A 19,376-nucleotide genomic window follows, 5' to 3' on the forward strand; every position below is an offset into this window, starting at 1 on the left:
TTCTTCTGCATTTTCCATTAAATAGCTTTGGAAGACGCTTGAATAATTCCATATGTTTTAAGACTGAGAATAGGGATTGAGATGGGATAAATAACCCAGATAGTTATATTGTAAGCCATGGCCTTTGAACTCTATCAATGCTGTTTTCAGATATTCAAATTGGCATGAAAATAAAAAATAAGAAAATAAAAAACTTTAATTTTGCGTGAAAATGTTAATCTCGGGATATTACAGTATTTGTGCTTCTTATCATTAAATAAAAATAAATGTTTTTTGGTTGTTTATAATTGTATTGAGTGATTATTTCCTCTATTATTGCAGATCTGAATAGTTTCAGATCTTCAGACAAAATGGAATATTAGTCAAACCAGAATAGACACAAAACACATTTTTTAAATTACAGTGTTGAAGTAATAATTTAAAAAAAAGTAATTGGCCCCTTAAACTATACTGTATATGCATTCCCCATGATCATCCAGATGCTTTTTTGCAAATGTGAGAGGAGCATTGCTGTTTCTACTGGTTAGCAGTCATTGCTACTCTCCCACAAATCCCATTTTTACCCTGTCTCTTTCTTATTATGGAGTCATGAGCACTGACCTTAGCTGAGGCTAGAGAGGCCCACAGTTCTTTAGATGCTCTTCTGGGATCTTTTGTGACTTCCTGGAGGAGTTGTCACTGCGCCCTCAAAGACATTTTGGCAGACCGACCACCCCTGGGAAGACTCACTACTGTTCCAAGTGTTCTAAATTTTGAGATAATGGCTCTTACTGTAGTTTAGTGGATTCTCAGAGCCTGTGAAATGGCTTTGTAACCCTTTCCAGAACTTTTACAGATATATTTCAACAACTTTTTTTCTTCATCTGCTCTGTAATTTCCTTTGACCATGGCACTGAGGGTGTAATTACTATTCACATGGACTATATGGGTCTTTGATAACTTGTTCATTAAATAAATTAAGTAATCATTTTTAAAATGTGTTTTGCGTTTCCCTTTATTATTATGTTTGTCTAAAGAAAAGAAACTATTCAGTGTGACAAAAATGCAATAACAGAGGAAATCAGGAAGGGGGCACATACTTTTTCAAGGCACTGTTGACTGTTCAACAAAACTGGCCATTTATAGCAGGTGATTGATTCACATCTTATTTTCAGGGCTGAGATTAGGAACTGCAACCGGATTTATGTTCTGTATCATTTCTTTCCAGCAATGAACTTTCATATTGTGATACTTACTGTATAACAGCCTCATTAAACTTAAACCTGGAAATAGACAAGGGTAATGATCAATAGAAAACTGCAATTGTTACACAATATAACTTATTGCCAAAAGATGATAATAGAGTTCAACACACAATGCATAGAAGGATAAACACAACTTAATTAAACAGCTACAAGTTAATTGCACATTTGACATATGAGCTCGAAGGCTTTTCTAAATGGCTTCTGGTTCAGTTTTGGTAAGTTGACTGGCTGTGGTGTTTTGTCTCCCTCTTATGGAATATGAATTACATATACTATTCTTCTTGGCAGAATCAGACTTTTGAAGCCTGAGAAAGAAATAGGGAATTGTCTTTTATCAAATAATTCAAATTGAAAAAAAAAATCTTAAACCATTCTTATTTTCTTTGTTCTATTACAACATCTGTCAATTTGAGTATTATCACAAATGAGTAGCTGATTCCTTGTGTGTACACTGCCATGCACACCTTAGAAAAACCTCTGATAGCTCACTCTAGTGGAGCTGGCTCACAAGTTACTGTGATGCTCCAATACTGAAGGATATACATGGCACGGTGTAATTAATTACCTGTAGCTGTGATTGACAACTCTTAGCAAAAAAAACCCAAAAGAAAAAGAAATATTACAATTCAAGAAGCCAAGAAAATGCTAAATAGAGGGCAAGGTCAGCTGTGAAAAAAATTGTCTTTAATTGATTAATATGCCTTTGGCAATAAATGTCCTTCCAGTCCACAAATGTATTGATGTTTAGAATGACTGGTAGAATGAAGGCAATGGTACACGTCAAAGGGAATAATATGAAAGGGAATAACCACTATATTCTTTCTCCTAAATCTTCCTTTCCATATATTTCAGTTGATAAAAATAAAATTAATTTCACACAATATGAGTGGTCTGAAAATAAACTTCCACGGTATCATAATCTTTCAGTACTAAGTGAACCTTTCCTGAAGTCACTTGAATCAAACCACAACTGTCACAATAAAATTTTGTTTTGGAATAAAAATAGTGTTTGAGTATAAATACAAATCATATTTTCTGACAGCTCAGTATCTGTCTAGAGTGGTGCGTGTATCATTTTTGTCAATGTTTCAGGCCGACACAGTATGTAGTGCTGATTAATCTTATATAACTTGTTTAAAAAGTGCTGAACTAACAGAGCAGATGCTGTAAAATTTGTTGTAGTGACTTTCAGAGCTAGAATGTGTTTCATATTGTACCTATAGTCATAAATATGGAGCGGCATTTCATCAAATATTTATAATTTCATTAATGTTTTCATTAGTGACTTTTTAGCTGTTTATTAAATGATGAGTTTATACAGTTACTACAGAGCTACAAATAAGTGTTCATAATAACAGGTTTCAGGCAGAAATGTGTTCCCTAAGTTTTTCCTCTTTGTATACTCTTACTGCTTTCTTATCTGTCACGTACAGGAATTTTTCACAACAAATTTCAAGTCAAGGACTGGAAATAAGCCATTGAATAAGACTGGATGTTTCATATTCATAAAAAGAAAATATTAGATCTATCCAACTCAATATGACCCAGTTGGTAATGTGTAGATCAGACATTAAAGACATGCGATATAGGCTACAGAGCTGCAGAAGTGATGCAGTAAATTAAAATTACATATCAATCCATTTGCATCCATATGCACAAACTAAATGAATCAAATAAAAACATGAAATGTAGCAAAAAAGTTATCAGAAACAAAATGCAATGCATTAACACAATAGCTCTCATGACGTCAATGAGTTCATAAAACGAAAATGTCAATATTATATATGTATGACTTTACATAGCAGACATGTTGACCCAATAAAGAATGAACAAGGAGCTCACTAAAAATAACAGAAATAGGGATAAACATTTGTCACAATATGGATAAAGCCAAGGTCAGAAAAAACAGCCTTACCACTTACAGTACATTAGACAGGAAGCCGTATAGTTCGTTTTAACCCAGAAAAGGATATCCAGCGACTACTGTGAATTGCAGCGGCACTTTAGCATCTGTTCTCCTTTTTTGCAACTTACGGTAAATGAAGCGGTCAGAAAAAGAGCCCTTTTACGTCTTGGATGTTGCGCGTGCGCAAACTTTACGGGGGACAGATTTCTTGTTGGATACATGGCTAACCATAAAGCTACACCGGCTACAAATAACGTAACGGGACGAATTAACGAAAAACGTTATCTTTTTAAATAGTCATTTAGGGAATGCGGAGGAGACACTAATGCTTTTTGAATACTTACATGAATGATTTCAGCGTTAACAGAAAATTTGAAACGCAATGTATTTTAAACATGGGCCGGCGACAGACGTTCTAAATAGCGGAGAACAACTTTCAGAGCAAAAGTACAAGATAAAAAAAAACACCACCCCGAGATGAATTACAGTATTCCAGCCAACTCGCTGCTGTTGTTCCGTGCTTGTGATGAGGGGGACTACGAGAGTGTCAGGAGGATTCTTGAACCTGGAGCAAGCGAAACCGGGACTCAGTGTCGATCCGAATGTAACGTTGATCTCTCCCGAGCCCTTTCGCTTGTACCGGTGGATTGCACGGACGAAGAGGGAAACACTGCACTCCAGTTCGCCGCAGCGAGTGGTCACGAAAACCTGGTCAGGTTTCTACTCAGAAAAGGGGCCTCCGTGGACAGCCGTAATAACTATGGCTGGACCCCGCTCATGCAAGCTGCAAGGTGTGGTACCACTTACTGTGCGTGCTTATTGGTCAAAACTTTAATAGATGGTACATGGGGTGATTTGTTGGATCATTTAAGTAGGCTATGTGTAGTTCATACGTGATCCATTCTTTTTTGCAAACTCGTGGTGTCTACAATAATAATAATAATAAATAAGATAGAAAACATGGGAGAGGAAGACACATTATATACATTCGATTTAGTAGACTTAAATTTTTTTTTTTATTATTTTTTTTTTTTACAAGGGATGATGCATTGCTGAAAAATGATCGCCTTAGAAGTACTGGAAAGTTTTTGTGTAGATTCGGGAACTTTGCACCTATGAACCGTAAAGAATAGTGGGTTACAAGTTACTTTTGTGTATTGTTTAGACTGAAATTATGGTTGTTTTTGGGTGGCAACGAAGACTTGTTACCTGTCGGTGAACCGGGTTGCGATTACCTTTGAATCGGTGCCAAGCGGCGCTGGCGAAATTGCGTTCCAATACCAAGAGGAGGTTTATGAAACAAAAACAGTTATGAATAAACGTAAGAGATCCAAGACTGGAGTTTTTTTTCAGTATTTTTTAACTTTTCTTATTCTGCACTATACTTAAATTAGTAATTTCTACTTGTTGCAGAATATTAGTAGGCTTTAGACTCCTGATGCCTCCAATGTATTTAGTTTAGTCAATGAGTTACTAATTAATAAATTACTGAATAACTTAACCAGACTGTGTAATCATTTTTACACCTCTGTTTGTTCCAGCAAAGCAGCTAATGGTTTAGAAATGTCAGTCCTGCATAGTTGTAGTACCAGGGAGAACCGTCTCCAAGACAAAACAATGCCCAAAGTCCAGTTTGTGCTTAAGTCGTCTTTTTTAAATGCAGGTTTGGGCACCTCAACGTTGCCCAGATTTTGCTGGAAAATGGGGCGGAAATCAACGGCAAGAACAGAATGGGGGCCAGCGTGCTCACCACGGCAGCCAGAGGGGGCCACACCGGCATGGTCAAGCTGCTGATGGAGAGCGGGGCCTTCGTGGACGACTACGACCACCTGGACGTCCCCGAGGGCAACGGCAACAACAACAACAACGGAAGCGGCGGGCCCAGGGAGTTCCTGGACGTCACCGCCCTGATGGCAGCCGCTCAGCACGGGCACGAGGCGGTGGTCAGGCTGCTCCTGGAGTGGGGCGCCGATGTCAACGCCACCCTCAAGACCACGGGCTGGAGCCCGCTCATGCTGGCCACACTCAGCGGGAAGGTGGGCGTGGCTCAGCAGCTGGTGGAGAGAGGTGCCGATCCCGACCAGGTCAACGTGCTGGCCAAGACCGCCTTCGAGATCGCCCTGCAGCTCAAGCAGAAGGATGTGAAAACCTACCTGGACTCCATAACCACTGTGCGCCCACAAACAGGTGCTGTTTCGAGATGGAGGGACTGCTGTCTGCCTGTTTAATCTGAAGAGACCAAGCCCACAAGAGCTCTTTTTCATTGTTAGCAGGGAGTAATATTCTGCTAATGAATCATTACTTTCATGTTTTACATAATTCACATTTGCATGGTTGCCTTAAGCTGCCAATTATTGTGAGTGATTTGGCTCTTTCAAGAATGACTTCTTTTGTCTTGGTCTCTTTTGGAGATTCTGCCAGTAAGATTAATATATTCCATGAATTTCTCTTGGTGTCTAGTGCAATTTCTCATTGAACATACTTGCAAAAATAAGTCAAATTTTATGATACAAGGATAGGAGTTTGAGCTCCCTTTGTTGTCGACAGCACTAGTGTGTGAAAACACAATTCACTAATAGCCATGTTAAATTTCTTTTGTTTAAGTAGAATTCACACTTCCCTGCAAGTAAGTAGACGAAGGCTCCTTTGGAGTTTTAAGACCTCATTGATTATTGCGGTGATAATCGTCTTTCAGACCTGTTTTGTCTGATGTTTGAATTGTTAGTGGGAAGGAAGACCTTAGCCAAAGCGTAATACTGATTTGGTTCTTGTCTTTTTGTGTAGATAAATAATACTTTTTGGACAGTTGGCAAATAGATGTCCTTTGAGCAATAGTGTCTAAAATACTTGCCACATCCACGTTGTCGGCTTTAATATTCATCCAAATAGTGTTAATTCATCTCATTGCAATGTGTATGTGTATGGCTGGAAAGATCTACAGCCATAGACATAGACACAGACATAAACCATGCTGCTTCTGCTATTCTTCACTGTTCTGAGCCAGCTTTTTTTCAAAGTACTAGACCCAAACTGCGCAGAGAGCACCATCATCCTTTCAAATTACCTTTTTGGTTTATATTCTTTTGTTCTTTTTTACTGTTCAAGATGATGACAAGAGAAGGCCAGATGTATTCAGTGCCCTGAAATTAGGTAAGTTAATTTCCTTTCGATGTAACGAGCACACATTCGCACTTTTTGATTGCTTGTATGGTGGTTGTAATTTTATAGCTGTTGTATGGTGGTTGTGATGTTACTCAGACCATTAGATGGAACACTGAGCAGTGAATTTCCCCTCTGCTCCATTGGTTCATCACATTAGGTAGTGACTGCCCAAGGGTAAAATCCAGCATGACATTTACAGTCTTGCATGCCACTCTGTCTCCAGGCATTTGTGTGCATATCGGAAAAGGAAACGTGGGAGTAAGTTAGCGTGGCTTTAGAATTAGCATGAACCAGGCAGGAATAATATTGAAGGAACCACATTTGGACAGTCATTTGATTACATTCTGTTTTTTGTCTTGCACTGTTGGTTCTGCCACATTGACTGATGACCAAACGAAACCTGTGACTCTCATACATAGCCGGCTGGGGCAGTTGTATGCGCATGTGCCTGTATGTACGTGTGTGTGCATATCTCTGTGCCACGGTCTGTGAGTCTGTGTACACGCGTGTGTGTGTGTGTGACAGGGAACTCCCAGTTGGTGAAGGAGATCCTGGATGAGGATCCGGCCCAGGTGAACATGGCGAACGGGGACGGGGCGTCCCCGCTGATGATCGCGGCGGTCAGCGGGCAGCTGGAGGTGGTGCAGCTGCTCGTGGAGAGGAGTGCGGACGTGGACAAGCAGGACAGCGTCCACGGGTGGACCGCTCTCATGCAGGCCACCTACCACGGGTAACTTCCTGTGCTTTAATGCATTCAAACCAAGCCTCTTGTGAACACAGATCTAGCATGGCTCTTTTAGATTTTCACAAAAGATGAAGTACATTATGGAATTACTAAATTAATTTTTATTTGTCTGATTACCCTTTTGATTTGGCAGTATGCTTTGGTTTTTGTAATGGTTCTTCATCACTTGTTCAATAAGTTTGCAGGACTTGGTTTGAGTAAATGTTAAGATCAGCATATATTTAAACCATTGTGAACCTCTTGTGAATAATTACTACCATAACAAATCCGTGTTTGCTTGCAGGGGTCTGCTGGCATAGAACAAGTTGCCAGACTCTTTACAATTTTTGGCTATGCTTTTGCTTTTCACCTCTCACTTTGAAGGAATAAGGATGTGGTGAAGTACCTGCTGAGCCAGGGAGCCGACGTGAACCTCCGCGCCAAAAACGGCTACACGGCCTTCGATCTCGTCATGCTGCTGAATGACCCGGGTGAGTCCTGAATCGCTGCCCGGCGTGAAACAAACGCATTTATATCTGTATCGTGAGCTCACAGCCAGTTGCCTTCCTTCAGATCCCAGCGTGTCATTCGGTGACGGTCCCTAAGGCGCTCTGTTGTTGCTGTTTTCAGACACGGAGCTGGTGAGGCTGCTGGCTTCCGTGTGCATGCAGGTGGATAAGGACAAGGGCAAGTCCAGGACTAGGGCGTCCCTCTCGCGCTCCAAAAGCAGACAGTCCCTCAGCGTCCCTGTACCCCCTGACGACAAGGGGGGCCTGAAGGTATGGTATTGTCAGTGGTGTAGTGAACTTCAGGAATTGACAGAAACATGTCTGGGGAGTCATTTTTTGTTATAGTCATATTTTGCAGGTCAGATTCACCAGAAATGTTCTGCATTCTGCATTTTCTGGGGTTCAATTTTCCCACAGATCAGCAAGTAGATTCTCTCTTTCAGTAGGCTGTCTGGTTATTGAAAATGTGATGTATTTAGTGATAGCTTCAATCTGCCCGGATACAGGTGTGTGGGTCAGCACAAGCTGTGTTGTTTAAATTAGTGCAAGCACAGATATAATGAAGCTACTTTTGGGGCCAGGGCTTCACTTTTTTGACCTAGATATAACTAACTTTACTGTTTTTTCTATGTTAGAGATGGCAGTTGTCAGTCAAATTCGAAAAAAGAACGGTCATACTTTTGTATTCCTGAGACTAACACTGATGTTCTTTTGGTGGCAAACTGTCATATCTTACCCCAAGTTCAGATCTCCAATCTGTTGGTTACAATCAGCAGTTTCTCACAGTTTCGAGTGTTTGTGCTCTCAGTGTGCGTGTTGCTCAAGGCAGTTCGGTGCATAGCAACATGTACACGTCGCCGTGCCTGACGTGACTGTTGTCGCCGACAGTCGTGGTGGAACAGGATGTCCAATCGGTTCCGGAGGCTCAAGCTGACCCACACTCTGCGGCACGGGCTCTCCACCAACCGCCTGGCCCCCTTCCCGGACGACCCCGAGGTGTCTCTGGACTCCACCATGAAAGCGGACGGGAAGAGCGGCGGGCCCAACGGCGCCATGGCGATGCCTCCCGGCCTGGGGAACGCCGACGTGAGCGTGGCGTGGAGCGCCAAGAGCAAAGACAGCGGTGAGAGAGGGCAGAGCGTCCTGTCACACTCAGCAGCGAATGCACCGTGCTTCTGAACTGCTGCTGCTTTTGACTGGGGAGAGATTAGGAGAGGCTTCAGAACTCTCTTTACATCTCTCTGTACAGTCAGTGCTGCAACTCATTCTGTCTGTACTGGATATCAATACACCCCAGTGTGTTTCAACTTTTATTAATGTTCACATTGCCATGTCTCTTAATTAGAAAACCACAGCCCATACAAACCATTTTGGATGTAATGTGAAGTTATTTATGGTGAAAAATAATTTTGTTTTGTATTGTACAGACACCAGAAGTTGACATTAATTATGAACTCATCTGCTCATTTTTGCTGTTACTCTAAAAATATTTAATTTGCTTTTGGTCTGTCAGTCTTACTTTTAACTCACCAAAATGGTGAAATAAGCATGTTGTAACTCTAGGCACCACTAGAGGTCATAAATAAGCCTGATGATAGTCTGAAATCTAAGATAAAATTTGTTTGTTATATGTTTGTTTGTTTTTTTCAGGCATTGGCAGAACCAGCACAGAAAAAGATGACTCTCTTATAACAACAATGGTTAGTGTTCACGTTTAAGCCTAAGGTTGAAATAAAATAATTCTAAAATAACCTTCACTGTGCTCCAAGTCCCAGCTGAAATGTATGTAGTTTATATTAGTCAGCTCCTGGAAAAAAAACGGGTAGAAAGGATTTTCGGGACTGTCAGAAGTTTTAAACAGCAGTATTAAAATGAATTTATTTGTAGACATGTTCCAGGTTGCCATGTTCCATCATACCCCATCCCTCAAGAGAGCTAAGGCAACTGACCACCTCCCCCTGCCCCTCCAGCTGAGAAATGGCGCTCCCTTGACTCGCCTCCCTAATGACAAGCTGAAGGCCGTGATTCCGCCCTTCCTCCCCCCGTCCAACTTCGAGCCCTGGAACTCAGACCGGTCCCGTGTCCTGAAGGAGGGAAAACCGGAGCCGCCCCGCCTCACTATGCCCCAGAGGGGGAAGGCCAGCTTCAACAGCAGCGGCAACTCCGACATCGTGAGTGCAGTAAAGCAGGGCTGACCACAGCCAGTGCACTGAGCAAATGTGTGTGCACAGTAAACTGCCCAGTGTTAATTCAACTCTAACAAGGTACATACAGTGTGAGTCCAACAGGGAACATATGTACTCTGTAAGAGTTGAACACTAAACATTTTAATGTGTGATATGTGATGAAAGTTGTTGAACTCGCTCATTGGGTTTCGCAGACGTCCGTCAGCCGCGTGGTCACCCGCTCCATCAAGTTCCCCAGCATCACCAAGGGTCCCGCCTCCCCCTCCAACTCTGGGAACTTCAACTACTCCCCCCACTCTTCTGGGGGCTCCAACGGGGTGGCCGGGGTGAACAGGCACGCGGTCGACCCTCACAACCGCTCGGGTACGCGCCATCTTCTTCCTCCGCCCGGCTTTCCAGTCTGGCATTTAGCACATGCTCTTATTCAGAGTGATTTACACAGATTACATTTTTACATTCAATCCATTTATATAGCTGGATATTTTGCTTAATAATTCAGGTTAGGTTCTCTGCTCAGTGGAACAAAGGCAGCTTCCACAACCTTTGAGTTACAAGCCCAGTTCCCTTACCATTATACTACACTGCCACCCCTGTCCCCCCTTCCTTTCTCTCCTTTCCTTCTCTGTTCTATGTCTCTGTTCTGTCTCTTCTTCCCTCCCTCACTGTGAGGGGGGGGGGTGGGTGAGTGACAGTAGTCGCTGAAATGTTTCCCCACACGCCTCCATGTTCCCTGCTCCCCCTCAGGGGGAAGCTCGGACAGCGTCCTGTCCCAGATCGCCGCTCAGAGGAAGAAGGCGGCGGGCCTCCTGGACCAGAAGCCCCAGGCCGCCGAGACTCCGCTCCCCGCCGTGCCCGACATCAGCCTCCCGGACATCCACAGCACCCCCAGCCTGGTGGCCAGCGACGTGCACTCCCGGAGGGTATAGGACACCCCCACTGCTCCCGGGAGTCTGTCAGGGAGGAGACCAGAAGGGTCCCTGTGTTCTGCAGCTTTTTTCCTCTGCCATGCTCAACAGAAAGAGCGGATTACAGTACAAGGCTGCTGTCAGATTTGGGGATTAATAATCTTGGGTGTTTGGGGGGGGCAGGGCTCTGGGTTGAAGGAAGAATAGATTTGGGAGGGTGGGGTTGACATGAGGGATTACTCGGCTGTTCTGTGCATAAATCAGGCAACTGTCTGACTGTATGAACTTGTGTTTGTTTGAGGGGTATGGATTATCTGGGCAGCTCACATTTGACAAATAATATTTGCACTGTTTAGAGATTTGGGTAATAAAGCTCACAAAATGGCTGAAGGTCAGGACCTTGCTACATCTTTCCATTTACGGGACAAAAATGATGGTGTCTACCTTGAAATATGTTACAGTGTGACCTTATAGGATGAGCGAGGCTGTTTTGGGTCAGGCTAAATCCTTTGTTTTGGATTAATTTTGCAGTTCAAAGGTTGATTTGTGTCTGTCTTTGTTCCTCCACGCAGAAAATGGACCTCATGAAGAGGCCACAGTCGGGAAACTCGTCCACTTCGAAGAGCACCTCTCCCACCCTGACCCCCTCCCCCTCCCCGACTCCCAAACCGCCGCCGGGGGACTCCCTCTCTTCGGCCTCCTCGCACCCGCGCTCCAAGAGCAGCGGTGGCTCGAGCAGCGGCACCATCACAGATGAGGGTGAGCCGGTCCCCACAGAGGAGCAGTGTTCTGCAGTGGCTTATATAAGCAGTTCTCCCCCTTCCACACTGATAACGTTCCATTTCATACTGGGCACACGCTGTCCACTATCTAATGTCACACTGTCTGACTCGTTTCTGAATTACTACAATCCCAGGCACCGAGTTAGATGTGCTATTTCAAAGGGGCAGAGATATATGTCCTTAGAATGGTTCAGTGATTTACATCAATGATGTGCAGCTGCTACATTGAGAGATTTGAAATTGTGATTTGTCAGGCTTAATGTCAATGAGTGTTTTTATTTTTATTTCAGATGAGCTTTCAGGCATTCTAAAGAAGCTCTCACTGGAAAAATACCAGCCTATATTTGAAGAGCAGGAGGTAAGACAACGAATGAGCTCTCTGTAGTTTCTTGTGCTCTCTTGGGAGCTGTCTGCATTGTAGTAACATCATTTACAAAGTGTTTCCATGTGTGAGATTTGTGTGTTCAGTTAATTTGTGGTTTTTTGTGAGTTCCTCTATTTTGTTTTATTTGTCAATGATCAACCTGCACTCTGTCAAAGAAAATTCCATTTGAAGTAGTCTGTTCTTTTTTAAAAATATGTTTCACCTTTGCAGGTAGACATGGAGGCCTTCCTTACCCTGACTGACGGGGATCTGAAGGAGCTCGGAATTAAAACAGATGGGCCCAGACAGCAGATCCTGGCAGCCATATCTGAGCTGAACGCTGGAAAGGTAGAGCTGTATCATTAATCTTCACCTCCTTTGAGGGCATATTTTAGGATTGACGGGGTGGTGTAAAGTTTACTCTGCGCTTTATTTTCACCACTCAAATCCTTCCCATTAGTGTGTGTGTGTGTGTGTGTGGATTATGCATTCGCCATGTTTATCTTGCGTCCTCCAGAGTGCTAATGTTTTCTAAGGCTGTAATCCTGTTGTGTGAATTGTGGTTTCAGGGCAGAGAGAGGCAGATCCTGCAGGAAACCATTCACAACTTCCAGTCGTCGTTTGGCAGCAGTGCCAGTAATCCGCGGCCCCCTGGGTACCCTCGCTGTGAGTGCCGCTTCAGTGAGCTGAAGACGCTCTTAAGCAGTGTGACTTTCAGCGCGCTGGAAATGAAGTTTTTACGAGCACAAACGCAGCGGTGTAGTGTCAAAAATGCCATGATACATTTAAATCAGAGCAGCATTAATATGATAGCAATTTTGGAATCTGAAATTCAAAAGCTCATATGGCGACATTGAAAATAATCCAAGAAGAATAACTAGCAGGTTTTGTGTAACTGGATAAAGAATAGATGGCATGATTATAAAGAAAGTAGCCAGTAACCAGAAAACAGTTGCTATAAGAGAAGTTCTTTTGCAGAAGGCAGCACACCCCTACTCTTACAGTATCTTTATAGGCTTTCTTTTGATAAACAGCAGAAATAGGCTGTTTTACCTGTCACAAGTTTTCTAGACAGCCTCTATACATATTGTCATGGTTACTGAAATGTGTGTCTTGCATGTGTTTTCGTGTGCGTGACTGTGTGTGTCCTGTGCTGTAGCTCCAGCAGGTTGGGTCCGACAGCAGGTGCGCTCCTCCAGCAAGAGGTAGTTTCCGTGGCGCTGACCCCCCCACCCCCCCACACGGGGGAAAAAGCTGTGGAACCCCGCAGATGTGGGCGAAGGAGCCCACGCGTGAGGAAGGAGGGTCTCATGGACGCCAGTGTCCCAGTGCACAGTCCGGTGCAGGAGGACACTGCAGCGCAGACGCCGGGGCCCCCGGGGGCCCCCGCTCCCGCCCCCTCGCCAGGGGCCAGGGAGGCCCGGGGCCACAGGGCCGCAAACGGCGACCCGCTCCCGGCCGTACTCAGACAGAGCACAAAGTCATGTGCCGCAACCGCTTCACCTGCGCAACACTGCTGTCTCACTGGGGGTGTGAACGTGTTCTCGCTCTGTGTAAAGGGGCTCTGTGTAAAGGGCTCTGTGTAATGGGCTCTGTGTAACGGGCTCTGTGTAACGGGCTCTGTGTAACGGGCTCTGTGTAATGGGCTCTGTGTAACAGACTGTGTGTAATGGGCTCTGTGTAACAGACTCTGTGTAACGGGCTCTGTGTAAAGGGCTCTGTGTAATGGGCTCTGTGTCACGGGCTCTGTGTAACGGGCTCTGTGTAACGGGCTCTGTGTAAAGGGCTCTGTGTAACGGGCTCTGTGTCACGGGCTCTGTGTAATGGGCTCTGTGTAACAGACTCTGTGTAATGGGCTCTGTGTAACAGACTCTGTGTCACGGGCTCTGTGTAAAGGGCTGTGTGTAAAGGGCACGGTAATCCTGCAAAGCTTCGGTCAGCATGAATAAGGGGAGGAGGAAACGACCTCTGGTGTGTAGTCATGGTCACCAGAGCGCCAATGGCATCAGAAAGGTTCTGGTTTCTCAAAACGACAGTTGAGGATGAGTACAAGGAAAATGCTTTTTTTCTTCACGTTTGCATTTGATGTTTTTGAGAAAAATGAATCTTATAAGAGGTTGAGTATAATTTATTGTTCTGTTCTAGGTTATTGGTATGTATGCACACAGTTACTAAAATATGTGCTTGAGTTTGATTATCATGAAGATATTAAATTTATTGAAAGGTCTTGTGTTTATTATGTATTTTGCTATGCATTAAATATTTACGGAGCCAATAGTTTGCTCTTGTCTTTATTATACTTGAATATTGCAGTTGTTTCAGATTTGCGTGCCTGTCTCTGGCATTACCATGAAGAGATTTATAAGCACAGTACAATTACTGCATACATTTTGGAATGTTTTGTGTGCTTAGCTTGGCAGCTTTCTCTAAGGCAGCTATGAGGCAGAATTTATTGACTTGAGCAACTGGAGATATGCAAGATAATCCATGTGCAGTTACCCATCTCGGATTCCACCCGGCTACTTTCTGGTAATGAGTCTAAATACTCGAGCCACTATTCCACTTCTAACAATCTGGCACAGCATCGACCTGTTTCAAGCTGTGTACAGAACTGGGACCCCACCACTGGCCTCTGCATTCTCACCACCAATTGCTTCAAATTGTATTGCTATTGTATGCAGTGCCTTCAGAAAGTTTTAACCCCCCCACTGATCATTTCTTGTTGTTCTGCTCCAGATTTGCAGCCTGTGTTTTTAAGATTCATGATTCAATACTTCATTGCCATGGATTGGAATTTGCCTCAGTGCAGCTATTAAAAACAGACATGACAGCACATTAAACAGAGTACATAAAGACAGCAGAACATGCAGAATTACCAAGTGCACTTGTACATTCATCAGTCGGAGCTCTAAAATTCTATGTCTAAAGCTGCTACAAAGATTTTTAATGCTTGTAAATCCTCGTACCACTCCTGCTGAGTGTTTGTGCATCCAAATTCAGGTGCTGGACTCCCTCCAGATGTGTGCTATTCCAGATAAGTGCAGAAGGTCCATCTGCTAAAACATAACATTGTTTTTACTTTATTTGCTTGGCAGACACCTTTAATTGAGGACAAGTTCTATAAAATAGCGCACATTTTCAAGTTATCCATTTATACAGCTCAATATACACCAAAGAATGTCAGGGTAGATTCCTTGCTGAAATGGCCTTCGTATTGAACCTCTCATTGCCCAGTTCCATAACCACAGTACTGCTTTACTGTAGACATTAAACTATAAAAGTTTATTTTGGACCGTGTTGAGCATGATTAAAATGTTAATTAGGCATATATGTTTCTTATTTTCAAGGGTTATCAGCAGGGTAATACTTTTTGTTTACATTGTGTCTCCACTAGGTGGAGGGCTTTAACCTGTATAATGCTCGTTTACAATGCTTGGCCTATACTGGAGCAGTGATGCTATCCACCATTAAACTTTGTTTACGTCTTTGCATGGTATGCCAACTAAGACATTAGTTAGTGAAACAACAGCTAACACCCACATCTGGCTATCATGCACATGCACAAGCATTAATGACACATTTTATTATTGTATATTATGTGATATGCATTATGGTTATTGTGAAAGGACCTGATATTGTGACTGTGATCTTGACCAGATTGTGAATTATAAAAGAGGGTGTTTAAACATCACAGAGATCATACAGTTGCTCAAATGGCACCTGACAAAACCTTCAGTAGGTTTTCCAGCATGTTGCTTTCAGCCTGTCACTGACAATCCCAGCATTAGAAATCCTTGCTCGTGAGGCCCCCAAATCAGACGGACTTAGCAGCTCTGTTGCTTGTATACTTTGGCCAATTGGGCAGTGTTTCTGGTTACGGAGGCTGGCATTGCAAGGTATTTCAAAGATCCATAAGTTCTGTGGAGGGTCTGGACTGTCCCAGGCTCACTCAAATCTCTAACACACACATACACACACACACACACAGGTTGTGTGACTTCATCTTTTAGTCCACCTGACCAGTTTAGTTCCAGGTATAAGCCGACTAAGCAATTTTACACATCGCCACCAAAAGCTGCTTGGCAGAGACACAGTTTCCAATCTTTTTAACCATTCTTGTAGCGTGTTAAACATATTTTGCCAAACATTTGTTCAATATAGGTTCCCATTCAAATGCCTCAATGCCTGTATTAGAGTTTAAATGAAATGGATGCTAGGACTCACATTAACATGCAGATAGAGAACTGACTTTTTATTGAAACTTCCAAATAATAGTATTACATTGGATAATATAAACTTTGACAAGTATGGGTGTGACAAGACAGCTGTATTAGGGCCATTCATTATATATAGCCTATACATTACATCTAAAAATATTTAAATTTGTACTTACCATGATCAAGGTACTTAACCTGCACTGCTTCAGTATATATCCAGCTGTATAAATGGATGCAATATAAATGCTATGCAAGAAGTCGCTCTGGATAAGAGCATCTGTAATATGCCTGTAATGCAATGTAATTTTTAACATGAGTATGTCAGTTTTATATTAAATGTTGAAAAACGGAGTTGGAAAATTTGAGTTATGGGAAATTCTTCAATTTCCGAGATGCTTCAGCTCTAGCATCTATTGTATTTAGAATGCAAAATCATTTTAGATAGGAGGTCCACCCTAACAGCCAAGATACATTTGGAATATATTAGGTTATACTTGACATGTGCAATGCAAATGTGTTAGTCTTAGCCTTTGTTATTGTAACTGCAGTGAAAGGAAAAATACCATATGATAACTATTTTGTGAAAATTCTGGCTCTGCAAAGGTTTTTGTTTTTTTATTAAACAGGGTCCCTATGATTCTTGACTGGATTTATCCCTAGGAGAATAGTTAAGTTACCACAGGACTCAATTTGTTCCAGAAATGGTGACACAGGTCCCTGCTCATGTGTTTCCATGAGAAAGCTCTCTTTAGGGTCTGCTGAGCCCTAGGGATGAAATTAGTTAAAAAATAACAATAATTATTTTATTCTGAAATTAAACTTCTGACTGTAACAGTAAGTCAGTTTCACACTGAACATATTAGCTGCAGCATTGCACACCTGGCCTGGCATTAACATGAACATCCTATGAACATGTAGGTTGCCTACAGTCAGGTAAAATATGAAAATTAATTTCAGATATGACATGTGACTTTCAAAATAGACATTCATCTAAAAATCCCAGCTCTGGTCACAACCATTTCAGCTGCCCAGAAATTAGAAACACCAAGACCAAAAACTTCCCTGAAGTTTATTTAGGGGATGAGCATTCATCTTTTTTGTTTTTGATTGTTTTATCCTGGCACATTTGTAAAGCCTCACCAGTCAGGGCCAGGAAAGGAAAAGAGACAGATGAGGTGCGTTCCAAGATGCACCCTGAAAAGCGTAACTTATCTCAGGCAAGACATTCTTATCCAGTGCAGACAGTATGTTTGGTGTTAGGCCTACATTGAACAGTTAAGTTTCTCTGGCAATGAAGAGGATTCTTCATATTCTGCTCACCTCCAATTTCTCCGTTGCACTCATTCCCTTATGTTTCACCCCATCATCCATCACATATCCTTGTGTTATAGTGTGAAACTTTACTGCTATATTCAACATTTGAAATCATGCATATTGTGCAATGCAAGCCCTGTTCAGCTGGAGGTACAAGATTGAGCTGTGAAGACCACATGTCCAAATCCATTTCGGAAATCCAATGCAGGTAAAAGAGCCTGATATATATATATAACCGTGCACGGAGGATATATTCATAATTGTGATCCACTGAGCTTGAAGCCAATGTGCCTGGAAAGGCAAATGCAGGCATCTCTTTTAGCCAGTCCTGTCAGGCACAGCGTGCAGAGCCTTGACCAGCATGCGTAATGCTGCCCAGCATGCCAGTTTACACGGTGCTGCTCAGCTCATCTGCACACTGCAGAGCCATGTCGAAGCAGTCGTTCCTGGGTGTAAAATCTTCTCTGCTGTCACCCGGCCACTGGCTCTGCGCCCCACTGAGGTTAAAGCCCCACAGCCACTAAGGATAAAGCTCTAAAGCTTTCAGCAACCGCAGTGCTTTCCTTAGGCCATATGCCCTTGCCTGCTTGATGATAACGTAAAAGTGAAATCATGTTTAGGGTCCAGCACCGTAGGCCTTCAGATCTCATTCAGATCAATGTGGCCAGCCAGCAAGAGAAGCAATTAAAATGACTGGTGAAAGAGACAAAAAAAGCTAATAAAAACAAAACCAAAAAACAGCAAAACACGTCATTACCCATAAATATCATTATTTTATTTAAGAACATCAAGATTATTCAGTATATTTGATCTGAGTTTTTTCCTCAAAGGACCTCATCTGTTTCAGGACGGATACAACTGAGTGGAAATAAGGATGAATGCAATGAGCATCATGGTTTGGGGCGGCATTGTTTGAATGATTTATTGTTTTTATGTGTTGAGAGCAGTTCATGTCTAATGAAACTGCAGGAACAAAAGCCTAGCCTAATGTGCTTTTAATGTATTCTATGGCTCCCTGATTCAGAATTTAAGACTGAGCTTTGACCCCCTGGGACCCTCCATTTAACTCAATGACCTTAATTCCACTGACTTTCCCCTGACTTTGCTGCTTTCTGCACGTGAGAATTATCATATGGGTTTTATGTGCACCCTCCTTTTCCAGTGCACACATTAGCACTGCACTCCTCATCACTAGAAAACATTCAAAGGACACCTAGGACTGTTCCTTAAAAAAACTGCAAATGCACGAAAAAATAGGAAAATGAAATTATTTACACACACACATACACACACACACACACCCATATATGCATAGGGGAGAGTGGGGAAATCTTTCATATTTGACTCAATTCTGAAAATATTACTACAGATAGATTTAGATAGATTTAATACAAACAGCCTACATCCTTTGGTTATGAGTACACACCACAATGAAATTTATGGGACATACCATTAACGAGCAATCTGGCCGAAGGTACTGAGAGCGAAATGGTACATTTAACCTCGAGATTGGAGTAAAAACTAAGGTGGCGCAGGGTACACCTTACTGTCTTGATAGCTTTAAGGCAAAGTTAACGCAAAGTAAGGAAATTCAATACAATTCCATGTTGTATGGTACAAACAGTTTTTTTTTTTTTTTTTTTTTTTTACATTTATATGTTTTTGCGGCCTACCTATATTGGCAAAAATCTATCACAAGACTGTACATTATTCTCCGGTTCCTGTCTAATGTCCGTTCGATCCAAACAGCTGTATCAGTCGATGTCACATGTCACCACGTTGCCTAAAGTTAAAGTTGAGTTGAGAAATGTAATACGATCCAGTCCAGAGTTGAACAAATCCAATCAATTGTTTAATTAATAGTCCACTGACCACAGGCTAACAGCCCCGTTCGGTTTAACCCTGCAGTGGTACCTTAAACTTCAGCAGATAGGATGCTACTGTACACATCAGAATTAATTCTGCTGCTGCTGTAAGCAGTTGCATCATCAGTGAAGAGACAAGTGAGCCAGTATCTGTAGGAGCCTAACATTCTCAAACCAAAACACCCCCACTGCCATGTT

At 42.6% G+C, this 19,376-nt stretch overlaps 1 protein-coding gene across 2 annotated transcripts; it reads left to right on the plus strand.

The window, feature by feature from the left end:
- Positions 1–3,333: 3,333 nt before the first annotated feature.
- On the plus strand, positions 3,334–14,057 carry LOC118224862 (ankyrin repeat and SAM domain-containing protein 6-like). Of its 2 annotated transcripts, none has more exons than XM_035412668.1 (16): positions 3,334–3,941; positions 4,814–5,337; positions 6,256–6,300; positions 6,838–7,042; positions 7,421–7,527; positions 7,667–7,815; positions 8,434–8,668; positions 9,196–9,245; positions 9,516–9,716; positions 9,926–10,094; positions 10,476–10,651; positions 11,209–11,395; positions 11,709–11,776; positions 12,014–12,130; positions 12,352–12,448; positions 12,942–14,057. In XM_035412668.1, the coding sequence occupies exons 1-16, from the start codon at positions 3,628–3,630 to the stop codon at positions 12,989–12,991; spliced, it is 2,694 nt and encodes an 897-aa protein (XP_035268559.1). In that variant the 5' UTR covers positions 3,334–3,627; the 3' UTR covers positions 12,992–14,057. The 2 variants fall into 2 exon arrangements, with proteins under 2 accessions (XP_035268559.1, XP_035268560.1); XM_035412669.1 differs by having other exon boundaries at positions 3,891–3,958.
- Positions 14,058–19,376: the final 5,319 nt, after the last annotated feature.

This window comes from Anguilla anguilla, chromosome 4 (genome assembly GCF_013347855.1).
Source record: "Anguilla anguilla isolate fAngAng1 chromosome 4, fAngAng1.pri, whole genome shotgun sequence".
NCBI classification, from domain to species: Eukaryota; Metazoa; Chordata; class Actinopteri; order Anguilliformes; family Anguillidae; genus Anguilla; species Anguilla anguilla.